Here is an 18,242-nt window from a genome sequence, read left to right as displayed (position 1 = left end):
GCCTTTCTCAAATCTGAAGTACAGATAAGAATATATTGGGGTGTTTGTGGGTGTCCATGTGCAAAGGACAGCCGAGATTCCAGAGGAGGTGTTAGGGACAGAGTCTTGTCCCCTGTGAGTTCTCTGCTGAGGGAGGAGGCTCCCTGGGGAGCTGGGCTGCAGGTGGAGTTTCACCCCCGCCTTGTCGTCATGCCTAGACCTGGAGGTCTGGGAGTGTCAGGGTCTGAGATGAATTAGGAAGCAAAGGGAGTGAAGACGTGTCGCTGGAAGATGGCGCCCTGACACTGATGACAGGAGGGCAGAGTGAGGGCTTGGCCTGGTCTTTGCCTCAGACCGAGCATTGGGGCGGGAAAGGTGTAGGCGGGGAGATCAGGAGGCATTTGGGGGCACCTAGAGCCATGCTCTATGGCAGACAGATCCCTCAGCCAGCGGTGGAAGCCCCAGGCTCTTGTTCTGTCTCCGACACCACCTGGCCAAGTGGCCATGGGCAGGTCACTCAGCTTCTCGGGCCTTACTTCTCTCTTTTGGAAAGGGGGGTCTACGAGGAATGGTCTTTGGGGTCTGTGCCCCTCTCTGATCGTGTGGGTCAGAGGGTGCAGGGAAGGCAGGCACAGAAGCAGAAGTCCAAGATGGAGGAGTTTGAGTGCAGGTGGCTCCCCCACCAGTGTCCCCTGGGGCTGGGGTGGTTCCCCATCTGGGAGGGGCCTCAGCAAGGCTCCTTGGCCTGCACTAAGGAAGCTGTCCCCAAAGATGCCCCCCAGCAGCAGGCTGCTTCAGGATGGCCACAGGCTCCCAGACCTGAAGAAAAGAAGGGCACATGCAAGAAGAACCACCACAAGGGAGGCCAGCACTGAACCAGCCACTGTCATTAGACTTTCCCATTTCCAGGCAGAGACCCCTACCAGGCACAGGCACAGAGGTAGAAACTCCTTCTGAAGGGGTCACAGTACGCAAGGGGTGGGACCTGCATTTGGACCAGGCGGTCTGGGCCTTAACTGCCACCCTCCACCATCTCCCTAGTGTCCATTTTTCTGGTACAATAACACTGGCCACAAGTAGCTACTAAAACTTAGGTTTAAATTAAAGTTGGCTGGGTGTGGTGGCTCACGCCTGTAATCCCAACACTTTGGGAGGCCAAGCTGGGAGGATCACTTGAGGTCAGGAGTTCAAGACCCGCCTGGTCAACATGGTGAAACCCCCATCTCTACTAAAAATATAAAAATGAGCCGGGCGTGGTGCCAGGCATCTATAATCCCAGCTACTCCGGAGGCTGAGGCAAGAGAATCACTTGAACCCAGGAGGCAGAGTTGCAGTGAGCCGAGATCACACCACTATACTCCAGCCTGGATGACAGAGTGAGACTCTGTCTCAAAAATAAGAAGAAGAAGAAGAAGAAGTAAAAAGAAAATTTCAGTTCCTTTAGAAACACTGGCCACATTTCAGTGACTCAGTAACCATGTGTGGCAAGTGGCTATTGCCAACACAGAATGTAGAACAGTCACCGTGGAAATTTCTTATGGGCTGGTGCTGTTCCAGTGCCTAAAGGAAGAGGGCTGTTATTGGGGGGTGCATGGTCCACACACTTAAACATGCGCACCGCTCCTTCCCGGAGAGACCCGTGGGGTCAGCGTCCCTGTGCTTCATTCTCTGCCTGGCTTGCTCAGCCCAGAAACTGGTGGCAGGTTCAAAGGGAGCTTTTCCTCTCACTTCCTCCCCTGGCTTCCCCTCCAGGGGATGACAGGCGCAAAGGCTCACGCATCTCAGCCCTCCAGGTGCAGCCTTGATCTGTGCACTCAGCCTGCACAACCTGCTCCCTTCCGTAATCAGGCTGCCATTGCCCCTGAGTGTGATGCTAGTCCCAGGAGGACAGAGTTGAGGGATCTTAACATGGAATAATTGGGGGAGGGCATCAATGTGGACCCCATGCTAAGGCCCCTGTCTCATCAGAGGGCCTGCCCCAGGGCCCCCATGAGCTGGCTCAGGAGACATCTGGTAGAACTCTGCCTCCACGGCCTGCATCCCTGGGCCTGCCCCAGGCAGATGGACATGCAGCAGTGACCAGACTGAGGCTGGGCAGAGTGAGATAGGGTCCCCTGGGTGCCCAGCCCTTCACCAAAGCCAAGACTTTGGGAACTGGGGGGGATGGGCCGCGGAGAGGAGGATAGAGTGGGGTTGGAGTATTTATGCCCAGGGCCCATCTGTTTGTCATAGCCACAGCCCCTGCAGCTTAGTACAATCAGGTGGGTTTGAATGGGATAGAAATCAGGCATTACAATGTACAGACAGCAGCTTCCTGACCTTTGGGAGTTAGCTGCCCTGTTCTCAACCATCAGACTTTTATTTTTCCATCCTTCCCACCTTCCCACTCACTATGGAAGCCTCTTGATTCTCTTAACTAATGGCCAGAAGGGGGCCACCAGTGGCCACAAGAGTAAGGCTGCCTGCTCTCAGGGAGGGCAAGAGTGGACTGGCCCTGAACTGGGAAGGGTGGCCCGTGGCTGGGGCCACCCACCCCACTCATCTGAGAAGCCAGGCTAGGGTCGGAGTCTACTCCTCTCCCGACCCCTTCCCAAAGGATATACTCCTTGTGGAGTGATGTGTCTGTGCTTATCCCGGATGCCTCCCCAAGCAGCCAAATGTTTCCAGACACAAAGCCTAGGTAGGTCCATGTGTCGTTCCAGTCAAGAGTGCAGGGAGTAGCTGAGCCCCTCTAGAACCAAACTTGATTCCTGCTGGAGCCACAGCCTCAGGGCCAGGGCTACAGAAAAGCTTCGGGATGCCCTGACTTCCATCTGTCACCTCATGCCAATAAGGAAAGTTTCAGGTGGATGTGGCCGAGGCAGCTGGGGTACAGAAGGGGGACCCAGAGATGGGGCAGCCCAGCCCTCTGCCCTCTCCTCATCCCCATCAGGTAGATTCTGTGGACCCCTGCCATGCCCCGGGATCCTGTGACTTCGTGACATTGCACAGCAGTCATGTCACCTCCCAACTGTTGTGATGTTTTCTTTGTGGTCTTTCTTTTCAGTGTCCTCACTGTATGCCCACTTTACCCACTTCCCACCTCCAGTCCCCCTCATGCTGTGCGTGGATCCCGAACCTCTCCCAGCCCCTTTCTGAGTCCCCCTAGCAGGGCCATGCAAGACAGCTAGCTGGGAGAAATGAAAGCACGCCCAGGTCCTAGAGAGCTCCGAGACTCTTCTTCCTGGCTGTTCTCACTCATAAACCAGGTAGCCTGGGTCCCCTTTCAGGAAGATGCAATCTGATCCCCTTTTTGAAGGGTCGGTCCTCCTTTCCACCTAGACTTACCCTTTCTATGAACATCCATCTCATCTGGTTGGGGATGCAGATATCACCCTTAGTAGAGCCTCATTCTTGCCATGTGACATGGGGCTGCAGGGACCTTCCTGGGCCACACAGCTGGTGGCAAGTGGCACCTGGCTGTGCCCATCTTCAGAATTCTATGAGAATAAATATAATGTTCCTAGAGAAGGCTAGACACTGGATAGTTTTTAGAGTGGGGAGTAGTTCTTTTCTAGAAAGGCTGGGTGGTGACCAACCACTCTGGGAACAGCTCCTTCTTCCCACATCCAGGTGTCCACCCCAGCCCAGAATTTGGATCAGGATCCCGTCTTGAATTATTATGGGTTGTGATCAGGGATCTCCCCTGCTTCCTCTCTTTTCCCCACTCTGGACTTCTCATTTCAGTTTAATCTGTTAATTTCTGTTCTTATTTCACTTTGCAGACTATTTGCCGATTTCACAAGACATAATTTTTATCAACTAGCTCTTAAGAGAGGCATAGCAAAGTGGGGTTTGCTACCGTTTCTAGAGAGAGAGGACACAGTCCGGCCTGGGCCGCCCCCCGCTCCAGTCAGTGCTCACTGAAAGTCTGTCTTAGCTGCCTGTTTGAATGAATGTTCTTTTTCTCATTTTTAATTCTTGGACTCGTGTCCTCATTGCTTCAGTCAATTAAAAAAAAATTATTCTCCAGTCCCCTCCCACTTTGCTTCTTGTATGCATTGTGACCGACCCACTTCCTCAGAATGTAACGGGGCCAGAGGGAAACTTCTCACAAACTTCGTAGAGCCTCCTCAGGGGAAGCTAGGAAGAAGACATCAAATGTTTTTAAGTCATGACCAAACAGGCTTGTTGGGGACATATCATGGGGTGAGCTTTGAAGTGCTGGTGGTCCAGAGGGGTTGCAGATACGTGACTTGGAGCACCTGTGTCTTACAGTGGACAGTGATAAAGGTGAACACACAGAGACAGACTATTCTCTAAGAATGTGAAAAACCTAATCTGGAAGAGGAGCTATATAAACACTATCTGACTATCTTTGTCTTTTGTGGCCAGTGTCTGTTGCCATAATCACAAGCCTGTCTGTCTTCGAGAAGGGACAGTGGAGTCACCTAGGTGCTACCACATGGCAGGCACAGTGGGCACCGATCCACAGTGGGCCCCGCCTTCCCCAGCTCGCCTCCCTGCCCGTGCCGGCCTGGCCTTGCCTGCTGGCACCATTGGAGTAGGAGGGGGTGGAACACAGGAGGCCTATCCTGATCAGGCCCCATCTCAAGGCTGGCACTCCTGCCCATCACCCTTAGAAGGATCTTTTCCCATGGCTTGACTCCCTCCATTTCCCTGACTGAAATACACCCACTCTCTTGGATTAATGATGTACCACTCAGTTGGACCCTCAAGAGTCACCGCTTTGTCTGTGCTGGTAGTTTGTGAGAAGTGACCCGCGCGCTTCCATTTGATGCATTTGATGTGAGTGAATCCATACATTTGAATGTCATTGTCCTTGAGACCCTACACGTGCAGTTTGGCTCATCTCATTAAAGATGCTTGATGTAATAATTGGTTAGTTTCCTTTTATTTTCCTGCAGGCTTTTCCATGAGTATTATTTTTTTCAAAGAACAAATCTGTATGGCTTTCCCCCCCTCCATATTTTGTTTTGCTAGGAATTGCTTTGCTTTGGTGAACTTGTCCTAGTATGCTTGCCTCACAAACGTTTTAGACATTGTGAATTTTCTTCATCTCTGTAAATAGTTCATCTGTGCTTCTCCCTGATGACGTTTTATTTTTTTCCCCTGTAAGCAACTGAGGTAGAAAAATAAATTGTTTACCACGGACATGCTGTGTGCTGCCGTCTCTTAGCCTGACAGTGTCCTGTTCTCGCCCCGGGGGAAGTGAATGCACTGAATAACCAGCACTGACGACAGCCTAGTGCAGTTTCTAAAAGCATGCGAACTCCCCCTGGCTGCTGCCTGTTCCCAGCCCTCCCTGCTTCCTGGCATCCTCTGTACTTGCTTGAGGTGGTCTGTCCTTGAGCAGAGTGGCAGAGCATCTGAATGCACCAGCTGCACAGTATCGCCCCGACGCTCCTTCCTCCGCCGTGGCTCCCCTCTCAAGTGAAAACGCCACACACATCTGGAGCCCCTCACATCTGTGCACGAGGTGTGCGCGCAGTCTTACCCTCACGCACACGGGCCTGTGTGTGGTTGTGCACGTGGCCTGCTTTCCTGACTCCCCAGAGCACTGCAGGTGGAGGAGGCACCAGTGTACGTGGGAATGTTCTTGGATATGAAGCCGGAGGACCTGGTTTCCAGGTCCCACTTGGCCACTTAGTAGCCATGTGGCCTTGAGCAAATCATGTACCCCTCCAAGCCCTGAAGATAATGAAAGTGCCTAGTTAGTTGAGTTGTTACAATTAAGGGATAACACGTGCATGAATGTGCCTTGTAAGTTGGTAAATGCTATAAAACTGGAAGTTTTAGAAATAGTGGGCACTGATGTTCTTACTAAGTCAGCTCTCCAGAGTGGTTTTCCCATTTTTATCCCCCATGATGGATCTGTCATCAGTGAAAGGAATGATACAGGATTCCTACGTGAAGCTAGAGACTTGCTAGGACTTCCTCCCCACCCTCACGCCCCATCCTTTGTCTTCCCTCCTTCCCCATTTTGCTATCACCAGGTACTGAAATAGGTACCAGACATCTGGATATGAATAAGACTCACTCCTTCAGATGCTTTTGGGCTACCCAAGGGGGAGAGAAGCAGTGATAAGACCAATTGAACATCGTGAGACAGGCACTTCACTAGAGAGAGGGAAGCTCTGGCCAGGCTTAGTGGCTCACGCCTATAATCCCAACACTTTGGGGAGGTCGAGGCAGGTGGATTGCCTGAGGTCAGGAGTTCAAGACCAACCTAGCTAACATGGTGAAACCCCATCTCTACTAAAAATACAAAAAATAGCCCAGTGTGGTGGCAGGCGCCTGTAGTTCCAGCTACTTGGGAGGCTGAGGCAGGAGAATTGCTTGAGCCTGGGAGGCGGAGGTTGCAGTGAGCCGAGATCGCGTGGTTGCACTCCAGCCTGGGTGACAAAGTGAGACTCTGTCTCAAAAAAAGAGAGAGAGAGAGAAGCTCTCTATGCTGTAAGGGTGCAAGGGTGGGCTGCTTGCCCAGAGTGCCCTCTAGAGAAGGTGACACCGGAACTGTGTCTCAAAAAGCCAAATAGAATTAGCCAGGTAAAGAAGGAAAGGAAGTATATCCCAGACAGAGAAATGACATGCTTAGACATTGAATCAGATAGTTTTAAGAAAGAAGAGAAACACAAAAGTAATAAAACACAAAATAATAATGGACTAAACAAAATAAGAATTCATTTATCTCTTATGTAAAAGAAGTCTGGATGTGGCTCTATAATACTCATGGTCTGGGTTTCTTCTCTAATCTCATTCTGTTCTCTTCAGCATAAGACTCCACCTCATAGTCTAAGAACGCTGCTCAAACTCCAGCCATCACATATTCATCCCAGAAGAATACATCTCTTCCCTTTAATAATGCTTCCTATAAGTCATGCAGGACATTTTGCTTAGATCCCATTGTGCAGAACTTGGTCACATGACCAGTTTCAGCTGCCTGGAAACCTCAGAGGTATCTTTTTTCCAGGTAGCCGTGTGCTCAGATAAAAATAAAGGATTTTGGCACTAAAAAAGGAGAGTGGAACGGCTACTAGTAGACCCTTAGCAATTTCTGCTACGTACCTGAGAGAGGAAACATTGCAGGTCCCAGGGACTGTGAGTAGTTCAGTGCACAGGGAGCTTGCAGAAGCATCTTGGGTGGGAGGAGAACTACAAGGCTGGAGCCATGGTGGGCCTCCTGAGTCAAGTTTAGGAAGTTAAATTTGATCCCCAAAGCACGTGAAGTACTTGGAGACGATTTCACATACAGAAGTGATGTGGTCGAACTTCCATAGTGAGTCAGAGGAGTTTGGAGAAGTGGGGGGCCATGAGGGTGAGTCTGGAGGATTGTCCCTTCTCTCTGCACCCCATCTCCTCTCCGCCTCATCCTCTCTTGGCTCCATCCCTCTCTCCCTGCCTGGGGCTGGCTAGTGGTTCTTTGAGCCCTGCAGTTCTATGCAGTTCTATGGCCCTAACCACCAAAAGGCCTCTGGGCCAATATTTTGGCAACCAACAGTAGCCTCAGCCACAGAGCACTCGGGGTGGCCAGGAGGCCAAGCTAACATGTCATGGCTTGGTGCTCAAGCCTCCCTCCCAGGATACTGTGTGCAAACGGCAGGGGCAGCACAGCTCCCCAGGCAGGGAGACCCTTCCCCAGCCTGCTGAGCTTGAACTCTGGTTATAAAAGTGCCAGTTTGTGCTCCTACCTCTTCAGCAACGGAAAACAGGTTTGCTCTTGGGTGCTGATCCTGACTGATGAGCACTGGCTTCCTGGAGCACTGGCTTCAGAATGATGTTGAGGCCAAGTCCTAGCTCAGCAGAAAGGACGGCTGTGATTAGCGATGTGGCCGATTGCTGCACCAGGAAGGACTCACGGCCTGTCTGCCATGAAGCTTGCCTTCTGTATTCCTGTCCAATGATGGTTCTTCGGTGCCAGGTGATTTTCCATCACTCTAAAAGATACGTGGGGGAGTGGGGAGGGTTGGTGTCTGAGGAGAGGGATATGCTAGCTCAGGGATATCCTGTTCCTCTGGAGGGAAGCCGCTGTAGTCCATTGTCTGTAGGGCTGCTTGCAAGGTAAGCTTCAGTCAAGTCATCAGGTCTTTAAGCAAAGGCAGAGGCTTGTGGTCTGTCTTAGCGTGAGGGGTAGGGTTCGGATGTGGAAATCAGAGTGAAGGGAGTCCAAGTTCTCAGGAGGTGGAGGAGCTGGCATAAGCAAGGTGACCGAGAGAGAAGCCTTGGCCATAGGCAAGGGGCTGCATCCTGAACCTGCTGTCACCCACCTGCCAGATCTGTCTGGTCATTGACATTTTGCAAAACATTCAAAAATGCTTCAGCTGCCATGCTCGAGGCCTAGGACCCTGGCTGGGAGTGGTAACCTGGGCCACCGGGGGGAGCAACTTCAGAGCCCTTCCATCCACCCCCTCCTCTAGCTCACCCAAGTGGCAGAGACCTCTGTGGTCAGTCCCCATTCAGGAGAGGCGAGACCCCGGGGTGCGCTCAGGGAGCTGCTTCCTGCCTTGGCATCTCCTGTGTCCTGCTCTTTTTGGCTAGTTCAGTGAGAGCACAGAGCCCCCCTCCCCAGGCTCTGTAATCTTGTCTGCAGAGGCGATTCCAGGCTTGCCTGGATGGCCCCTCGTTTTCCTGTAAGTTGAAACTCCCTCTTTCCTCCTGCTTCAGTTTTTAAGGGGCTCTTTCCTCATCTCCTGCCCCAGAAATGCCCTCACTAGGACCCCTGACAGACCCTCAGGCTCTGCCTGGTGCAGTGCTTCTGGTTGGCTTCCAGAATGGAGCCCAACCAGTGTGAGCAATGGCTGGTTTCTTGCTAGTAGGAAAACAGATCTTGAAATATCAAGACAGGCTAGTCGTTTTCCCAGGTAGGCTGCCATAAGCATGGACTCGTGTGTCCAGGGACCCCAGCTAGATGTTGCAGCACCGTAAACAGAAATGCTCCCTGTCAAGAAAAGCCCTCCTGACACAGCAGCCCCCACACATCTGTCTCATCACCAGCCCTCTAATCTGAACAGCCCTCGAGCCCTCGAGCCTCGTCTCTAGGGATTACCCCTTCCCAGATTAGATCCACAGCCAGATTTCAAATCACAAGCCAGCTCCCTCATGGCCAGCCCACTCCTGCGCCACCTGGCCCTGTGTATACTTGGGGCTTATCCTCTCATTTGAATATTAAAGGCAAGCTTAGACAGGAAAGCATGTCTGCTGCTTTAAAAGAAGACAGAGAAGTAAAATTCGGTGGCACACCCCAAACCCAGACCGGCCGCGGCACGAGGCTCTTCGGGGCTGTGGATATGTTGCCACGTTCCTCCCTCAGCGTGGAAAATCAGGAGTTGACTCTATTCCCAGATGAAAGCAGAGCACGGTGCCTAATAGGCACTTAATAAACGTTTGCAGAAATGAATTGGAGCAATCTGAATTGACGAGAATTGTGGGTTTCACTTTCGATCAGCTTTCTGTGCCTCTTGAAGCTCCTCTGCATAAATAAAGGGAAATGTGACTAAGTGAGCGCTCAGCTCCCCATGGCAAAGCCCAGAGCCCCGTGTCCTCAGGCAGGAAGCCAGGATACTGAGTTCTTGCCCTTAGCTTGCCAGGAAAATAAGGCCATCTCTAGGCCTCGGTTTCCCCATCTGTCAAATCGGGCTATTGATCCTTCATCACAGGTTGTTGAGAGGGTTAGTGGGACCGGGAATGATCTAGTGCTTTAGAAAAGGTTAGTGTCATGACCAAGGAAGGCAGCCCGGCCCAAGGAGCAGAGGGCCCCGCCAGCTATGGCAGGATGGCAGCAGCTATAGTGAGGGAGGCTGCAGGTGACCCCACACCTCGTCCTCTGTGGACTGAGGCCCAGTGCCCACCAGATCTCATTTTCCTCCACCCCCCCCCCCCACCTGCTTAGGTCCCTGTACCACCAGCCTTACAAAGTCTCCATTAAGTCTGCTAGCAGGAACTTAATCACCTTTCTTCAAGCCCTTCAGTTTTCATTTCCATCAGCAAAAACAAGTGAAAGGCTGCAACTTAAAAAACAAAGCAACAACGAAAAACAGAAAATTACTCAGCATGTGAAATTCTAGGCAAAGGGCAGTGCCAGGCCTGAGGTTTGGGTAGCTGGTGCCTTCTGGCAGCCAAGGACAAAGCAGAAGGCAAAGATGTGTCCCCCACCCCCTCCTCTCCAGGCTGAAAGGAATCCTGCACAGAGACTTTTTTGCAGAGCCCAGGTCAGCTTGAATCCCCTGCCCCTGAGAGACCCCAGCCAACTGGGTCACTGCCTCTGCTCTCTGTCTCTTCAGTTGGGGCAAAGGCACATTCTCTGCAGAGAGCTGGAGACGGTCATCAGCACCCGACCCGAGACAGGGCCTCCTGGGGCACAAGTTGCTGAGCAAGGGTGCAAGGAATTCAGAGCTTGAAGGAGCATCCCACGTGCGGCCAGATGTGATCCTGAGTGATTGGAGCAGCTGCACAGGGTACAGAGGGAGCTGTTGACTCTGCTGGACAGCCTTCAGGAAGGGGCGAAAACTTAGTCCATTCTGGTGACCGTAATAGAACACCATAGACTGAGTTGCTTATAAACAACATAAATTGGCCAGGCACAGTGGCTCACTCCTGTGATCCCAACACATTGGGAGGCCAAGGCGGGAGGATTGCTTGAGGCCAGGAGTTTGAGACCAGCCTGGGCAACATAGTGAGACTCTGTCTCAATAAAATATTTAAAAAATTAGCCAGGCATGGGGGCACACACCTGAAATCCCAGGTACTTGGGAGGCTGAGGTGGAAGGATCACTTGACCCCAGAAGTTCAGGGTTATAGTAAGCTGTGATTGTGCCACTGCATTCCAGCCTGGGTGACAGAATGAGACCCTGTCTCAAAAAAAGAAAACATAAAGTTATATTTCTCACAGTTCTGGAGGCTGGGAAGTCTAAGATCAAGGTACCAGCAGATTGGACATCTGGTGAGGACCACTTCCTTCCTGGTTCGTAGACTGCCATTTTCTTGCTCTGTCCTTACATGGTCAAAGAGTTGGCCAGCTCTCTGGGGTCTCTTTTATAAGGGCGCTAATCCCAATCATGAGGACTCCACCCTCATGACCTAATCACCTTCCAAAGGCCCCCACCTCCTAATATCATCACCTTGAGAGTGAGGATGTCAACATATAAATTTTGGCGGGGACATAAACGTTCAGACCACAGCGGGCAACATCTGAGCCGAGTTTTGGAGCACACACAGAAGTTCGCCAGGCAGATGATGAGGGAGGTTATTCCACCTCAAGGGCCAGCAGGAGGCCCAAAAACGCATGATGTGTCTTCCCTCCCTCGCATTCCTGCCTCCATGGATTCCCCATCTGGGCAGAGACTGTCCTAGTACTTGGGCTGAGACAGCTGGACAACAGGTTTTGGCATTGGGAAGCCAGTGCCACTCTTCTCAGACCCAGGGAATCCCGGACACATGCTTTGTGAGCCAGGGATGCTGACCCCACCTGTGCCATAGGAGGCTGTTCCCCTGCTAGGGCCTTGATGCATATGGCTGTGCAGCCCCAGTGGGCTCTGGATGCCAGCTGGCCAGGGCTGGCTGCCTTTGAGGTGGGAAAGGGAGAGGCAAGGGTAGCCTCCTGTTCTTTCCACTGAGGCCCTGCTGCCCCACCCTGAGTCTGAGCAGGTGCTTGGCTGTCCCCAGGGTACGCCTGGTTTTGCAGGGAAAGGTCTGAGGCCAGCCCCACAGTTCCCTTAGTGATACCTGCTTAGGGATTCTACAGGCTTTCTCCTGAAACCCAGGACCAGCTTTGAAGGTGCTGGGATTCAGGTAAGGCCAGAAGCACCTCTCCCCATCCCCTGTGTCTACCCTGCCTCCTCCACCTATCCGTCTCTCCATCCTTCCTTCAGGTGTTTAGCATATAGTCACCAAGCACTATGTCACAGGCCCTGCCCTAGATGCGGGGGACACAGTGGTGAATGAGAGGTGAGCCCCTGCCTGCTTGTTGGGAACAGAGCAGCAAACAGGATTCCACTCTGGTGGAAGGACCCAGGAAGTCTCCTCTGGTCCAGCCCCTCCTAGAGGTGGTGGGGGGAGCTGGGCAAGACCCTGTTTCAAGGGCAGCACATCAGTGCAGGAGGGCACTGGGAACCATCAGTCCAGCTGACCAGCACAAGCACTGGGGCTGCAGGCTCCACATTCATGCCTGTAGTGACCACCTCACAGGGCGATGGCCACCCCAGCTGCTTCTCCCTGGCCCTCCACAAGCCCTTGCCTCCTGCTGTCAGATTAACCCGCCAGAGTTAAGCTTGCACTTCAGATAAGACATACCCCATCACTCACAAGCGAATTATCAATGTTATCTATTAAAGCCCTTTGGATGCGAAATGCCATATAAATTAATAGGATTTTAGAATAGGAAGGCACCAAAGGGATTTCTCAGCTCTGCTACAGTTATTACCTTGGGCAATAATAATAAAAATAGAAATAAATGTTATTATTCCACTTACCAAGCAACAGATAACCGTGCTGAGCGCCCAACGCCATCGTCTCACTGAATCACTGATCTTCACTGCAGCCCTAGGAGGAGGTATCATTAACTGGGTTTTACAGAGGAGGAAAAGGAGGCAGAGAGGGAAGTTAAGTAACTTGTCTTGGGTCCGACAACTAGTAAGTGTGGGAGATGGGATTTTAACCACCGTTGTGTACTATTTTCTTTAACCTCTCTGGACCTAGAATTCTTCATCTATTAAATGGGAATAGTAATGTCTTCCTTGTAGTGTTGTAGCAAGGACTCACTGAGATGATGCATGGACGCTCTGTGGCCATGAAAAGTGCTCAGATGGTGGCTGCTGTTGTGTTATCATTAGTGTAATGACTATTTTCTCATCATCAAAGCCAAGCTCTTCCATTTTACAGGTGAGGAAAGTAAGGAATAAAGAAGGCCGTCCTCCCATCCACCTTTTCAACAAGGGCTAGAGTGTAGTGGTATAAACTACTGGCTGTTGACATTTTTAGATATTTCTGTACTAGCTGGTAAATGGCTGCTGCCCTGAGCCAAAATGCGTCCCCACCACTGCTGGGCTCTCCCCTGAGACTCCCTGACTGCTCCACAGTCTACCAGTAAAAGGGTTGGTGCCCAGCATGGCAGTGTCTGCCCTTCAACATCTGAAACATCGTCACTCAGGAGACAAGAGTGGTGCGGCATCTAGGGGAGGGAATTTAAGATCACAGATGTTCATCTACTCACTGAGCTAGTGATGGGGCCAAAGTAGGAAACCTGGAGTTTTTCAGCAAAAAAAGTCGGAGCGCTCAAGACTTGAGCGTTTGCTGTCCTGGTCAGCAGAGGTGAGGGCCACTGGACTGGGGTCTAGGATCCTGCTGTGGCAGATTCATTGAAAAAGCCCATGTGACATGAAGCTGGGGAGAAAGCAGGCATGGAGAAGGAACCCAAAGAGAGTGTAAGATTTCAGGGTCTTAGCAAGAGACGCTGTTGGAAGAAAGCAAAACTGTGACTCTCTCTGAAGTTTTGGGTACAGGGAGAAGTGTAAAAAGCATCGGAACAGGGAACTCTGGAAGGATCAATGGCCAGAACATTCATAGTTTGTCCTGACACCCATTGGTGGTAGATGAGAGAGTGGCTCAAAAGCAGAAATTGCCGTTGTTATGAGAAGTTAGGGAAGAGGAGGGTGTGATTGGAAAGAAAAACTCTCAAGATAGTTTGTTGATGCCTCTTTTGAAGCTAGAATCCCTTCACTTTGAAGGTCTCAGTCGAGGTCTCAGAAAGACAGGCAGATAGATGTTTGTTCTGTGGGGAAGTGGGTATCCCTGGCCTATTGAGGAGCCACAGGCTGCTGGCACAGGGTAGCAAGGGCTGGCTTTGGAATGAACTCCATGTGGACATTCTCTCCCTTGAAGTCCTGCTGGCCAGAGAGTGACGCTGAACCTAGTGTCCCTGTAGGGCTGGGGGCCGGCGTCAGAGCCCTTGTAATGTGTCAGCCATTCCTGATGCTAGCTGTCTGGCCAGCACTGCAGCAAAATGCACATCATCCCCAAGGCCCTGGATGGTCAGGCCAATGATGCCTGAGGCTGGAACTCTCCAGGGCCTCTGAAGTCAGGGATCTGTCCCCTGCCTCCACCTCAATGGGTAGTAACTAGAAAGAATTACCTGTGTCTTGGTCATGTGTCCAGGGCCCAGCTCAGTAGTTTTTTTTAACTGAATTGAATCAAAGTGGTGAGACCTTTTGGAGGTAGGTGAAGATCATAGCTATAGCAATACCTCCATTTTCTTTCTCTCTTGCCACTTGATCTTGGAGAAAAGAATTCATTGGAATGGCCACTCCTACACTCCCATCTCTGAAGACTGAGTCTTCTGAGTGCTCTCTCTATCTTCAAGTGGCATTTGGTGTAGCCACACCCAGGTCCTTGAGCTCAGCTAGAAGACCCTAGAGCAGACACAGCCAATGCCTGGTTCCAAGCTAGAGGGGTCCAAAGCACAGGTCCCCCACCTTCTTCCTGGAAGAGTAAGCCACGGCCTCCTTTAGCCCAGGCCCAGCTTACCATTAGCCAGTTGTCTCTCCTTGGGCAGTTGATCTGTGTGCAGCCTGTCCTGGGACCCCAGTCCCATAAATAGAGCCCCTTTGCTGTCCACAGCTAGCAACTCTAAGCTCCATGAGGGCAGAGACTGTGTGTTGTTCACTGCTGTGATTCCAGTGCTTAGAACCGAGCTTGGCCTGTAGCAGGCACTCAGTATTTACTGGGAGGGCACAGGGCTGAGAATGGGTCTTGAGTTATCAGTTCTGCTGCAGCTCACTGCGGAAGTTCTGGGTGAGTGCAGGTACTGAATGCTAGGCCCCAGCCCTCTTTGGGGAGGGATTTAGTGATTCAGGGGTAGAACGGGCCCAGGGAGAAGGATACTGGGCCAAAGTCCCCAGATAGAGCTTTCTGCTTCCTGCCCCCCGAGAGAGTCGCAGGACACAAACTACCTACTGCGGTGTTCTGAGCTCCAGCTGCAAGCTGGAATTCCCAGGAAAGCTTTGGCAGTTTCTGTTGCCCTGGTTGCACCTCAGATCGATTATATGAGAATCTCTGGAGGTAGGGCCCAGGTTGTATTTTTCAAGCTCCACATGGGATTTCTGGGTGCAGCCCAGGTTGAAAAGGTACCCTACTGGAAGAGGGGAGGCAGGAGGAATTGCCATGGAATTCGGCTATGGGCCTGGAGCAACCCCTATGGGTGGGATGAAAATGCCCCCTCTCAGAGAGACTGGGGGCGGGCGTGAGCTCTCCCTCCGCAGCCCAAGACACCACGTTCTGTTGTGGAGACAGGCTGAGGTTGAGACCAAAGCCTCTTCTCAAGCTGCAGAATCTGTTTGCCAAAAACAAGATCCAGTGTTGCGAAGGGCCCCGCTGTGGGCGGGCAGGGAAAGGTCTCTCCCTACTCCTGGTCCTCTGCTGGGTCAGTGGGGTGGGACAGGTGCTCCGCTGTGTTTCCTGAGTGCTTCCCAGTTGCAGGGAACCTGCGGACACACACCTTCAGCTCTCCTGGCTGGGCCCCCTGGTTCCGCACTTGCCTCTTCTGAGGATTTCTCTGTTGCTTCCCAGGGTTGCTGCCTAACTTCTATTTTATGCTTCCACAAAGCCATTCATCCGGTCAGAGGTGTCCTGACAGAAACACTTTCTGAAACCTCAACGAAGGTTTGACATTGCGATGCACCTTCCTTTTAGTCCTATCAGTCTGAAGAGTTACATACATATCTTTTTTAAAATTAAGCTAAACAGCAGTTGTATTAAAAATTATCTGGGGCACTTTTGTGCCATCCCTGTGTTTTAGGAGCTAACACCCTTAGGGCTCTTGACTGCAGGACCTCTCTCCTTTAGGCAATAGGACCAGCCTGAGCCGCCAACCTCTCACCCTTCCCAGCAGACAGGCCTGGCCTTCACATTTGGCCCCTCTCCAGAGGGACAGATGACAGGTTCCATGTGCCTGTCATTTTCCCAGCTGCAGCTGAGGGCGAGGCATTTCCAGGCCATACACTCACTCCCCAGCACCCCCTTCCCCAGCCAGCAGCCCCAACTTTCTCCTCTGTCTGGGGATCCCCTTGGGAGTGATGTGTTGGTACCCTTGGGAATGTCAGGCTTTCTCCCAAAAATATGTGTTTAAAACAGATTCCTATTTCAAATGCCAAGGACACCAGGGTAAGTTCTTTTTTTTTTTTTTCGAATGGAAATACATCTTCCTTCAAATCAAAATGTGACAATCTGATCATGTAAGTGTGTCCCTTTGGTTATCAATTGTTCCTCCTCTTTGCACCCTCTATTCTGATCTGAGTCCCTTGGTCCTCCCACTCCAAACATGCGCCATCCACCTTTTTTCCACTCTCACCCCTTTGCAGCCTCCAGCCACTGTCTTTCTCTGCACAGAAGTCAGGGCTGTGGATTTCCTTGAAAAGAACCAGCCCTGTCGCATCAGGCTGGTCTGCCCAGGAGGTGGGAGCATCCTGGGCCAGCCAGGATGACAGATGGCGGTGTTTCCAAACTCTCGTAGGACATGTTTCCTACATTCTGGGTGACAGTTTCTTCTTTTGGTTGCTTATTTTTTAGTGTTTGGATTCGGTGAAGCAACATTGGGTTTAGCCAAGAATGTTTGAACCATCTATAGAAATTGCTGCTGGGGAGATGCAGGCGTGCTGGAGAAGGGGGTGGAAAGTGCTTTAAGTAAGCACAACATAGGAAAAATTGTTTCATAATGGACCATTCGGGGCCGGTGATGCATATTACGAGAGAGTCTTTTATAAAGATTCCCCTTAATCCCACCTATTGGAGCCAGAAGGAGCCTCAGAATTCTCTCATCTCCTCCTTTGAGAGAGGCACAGAGTGGCCACTGACTCATCCAAGGTCACAGAAATAAGTAGCAACTGGGCCAGAACCATACCCCAGGCAGTCCACTCCCAGACCAGTGTCTTCTCAGACCAAGAAGGGGAGAGGAGGCAAAGAAAAGGGTTCATGACGTAATACTCCCCAGCCCGTGGGACAGAGGGCAGTACCCTTTCAGTGGTAACTGAAAACAAAGACCCCGAGGCTTTCTCTAAATCAAGGGTTCTCTGCCTACACTGTGCATCAGAATCATCTGGAAGGCCTTTAAAAGACACGGAGACCCGGGTCCCACCCGATTCTGTGGGCAGGGTTGGGGCCAGGGTTAAAGCTCCTCCAGGCTGGACTGAGACCACTGCACTGAGTGGAGACATCGCACTGGCTCTCACAGGGGACTGGCCACAAGAGTTAGCCCCTGTATTCTCAGGAGCCGCTTTGCTTCTGCAAAGTAGAGGAGCTGGCAGACTGAAGATGTGTGCCACAAATTTACTTTTTTACAACCTTGGGCTGTACACTGGGGTCATCTGGGAAGTTTTTTTGTTTTTTGGTTTTTTTTTTTTGAGACAGACTCTGGCTCTGTCACCCAGGCTGGAGTTCACTGGCGCAATGTTGGCTCACTGCAACCTCCGCCTCCTGGGTTCAAGTGATTGTCGTGCCTCAGTCTCCCGAGCAGCTGGGATTAAAGGCGCCCACCACCACAGCTGGCTAGCTTTTTTTTAATTTTTAGTAAACAGGGTTTCACCAGGTTGGCCAGACTGGTCTTGAACTCCTGACCTCAGGTAGTCCTCCCGCCTCAGTTTCCCAAAGGCATGAGACACCACACCTGGCCCTGGGAAGCTTTTAAAGGTCCCAGTGCCGAGGCTGCTCTGCAGACCAAGTAATCAGAATTGCAGGGGTGGGACCCAAAAATCAGCGTTTGTTAAAGCTTCCCAGGTGGGTCCAGTGAGCAACCAGGATTGAGAATCAGCACCCACACAGAGCAGGGCACTCCCGTTTGCCATAGCTGTGTCCCATCTGCTGGTTGAATCATGCATGCCCCTGGACCCCTCCAGGGGCATTGAATGTGCCCCCACTGGGGTGGAGGATCGTGGGACTAGGGAGGCTGCTTCTTGTAGGCAGTGCTGCCTTTCAGCTGCAGTTTACCCAGAGCAGTGACTCCCAGCCCATACCCTCATCCACTGCATCAGAGCACCCTGACCATCATCAACTGATGCTCATTGACAGTCTTCTGTGGGGAAGACTCTAGGCTAGGTCCTAAGTGGGACATGTGACTGAATCCCTGCCCTAGAAGAGTTTGTCACCCAGCAAGAGAAATAAGATATGCACACAAAAATAACTGTGCTTAGGTAAGGAAGAAGCTGGTAAGTGCCAGAGAAGCAATAAAAAGTAAGTGTGGTATATCATCCTCAAAAAATCCCCAAAACCCAAAAGCACCA

General features: G+C 51.6%; 1 protein-coding gene across 6 annotated transcripts in view; it reads left to right on the top strand.

Moving 5' to 3' along the window:
- Positions 1-18,242, top strand: part of MSI2 (musashi RNA binding protein 2) — a 429,353-nt gene that overhangs the window by 372,922 nt on the left and 38,189 nt on the right. The window contains exon 11 of one of the 6 annotated variants that reach the window (XM_054460178.2): positions 3,744-5,130. The exons of the other annotated variants lie outside the window; for them this stretch is intronic. Within the exon in view, the coding sequence (XP_054316153.1) occupies positions 3,744-3,784 (41 nt within the window). The 3' untranslated portion in view covers positions 3,785-5,130. Of the gene's footprint in view, positions 1-3,743; positions 5,131-18,242 lie in introns of those variants that run through there. 6 annotated transcript variants of the gene reach the window in all.

This window comes from Pongo pygmaeus, chromosome 19 (assembly GCF_028885625.2).
Source record: "Pongo pygmaeus isolate AG05252 chromosome 19, NHGRI_mPonPyg2-v2.0_pri, whole genome shotgun sequence".
NCBI classification, from domain to species: Eukaryota; Metazoa; Chordata; class Mammalia; order Primates; family Hominidae; genus Pongo; species Pongo pygmaeus.
The sequence above is the reverse complement of the archived record's forward strand: the minus strand, read 5'-3'. Positions and strand labels throughout refer to the sequence as shown.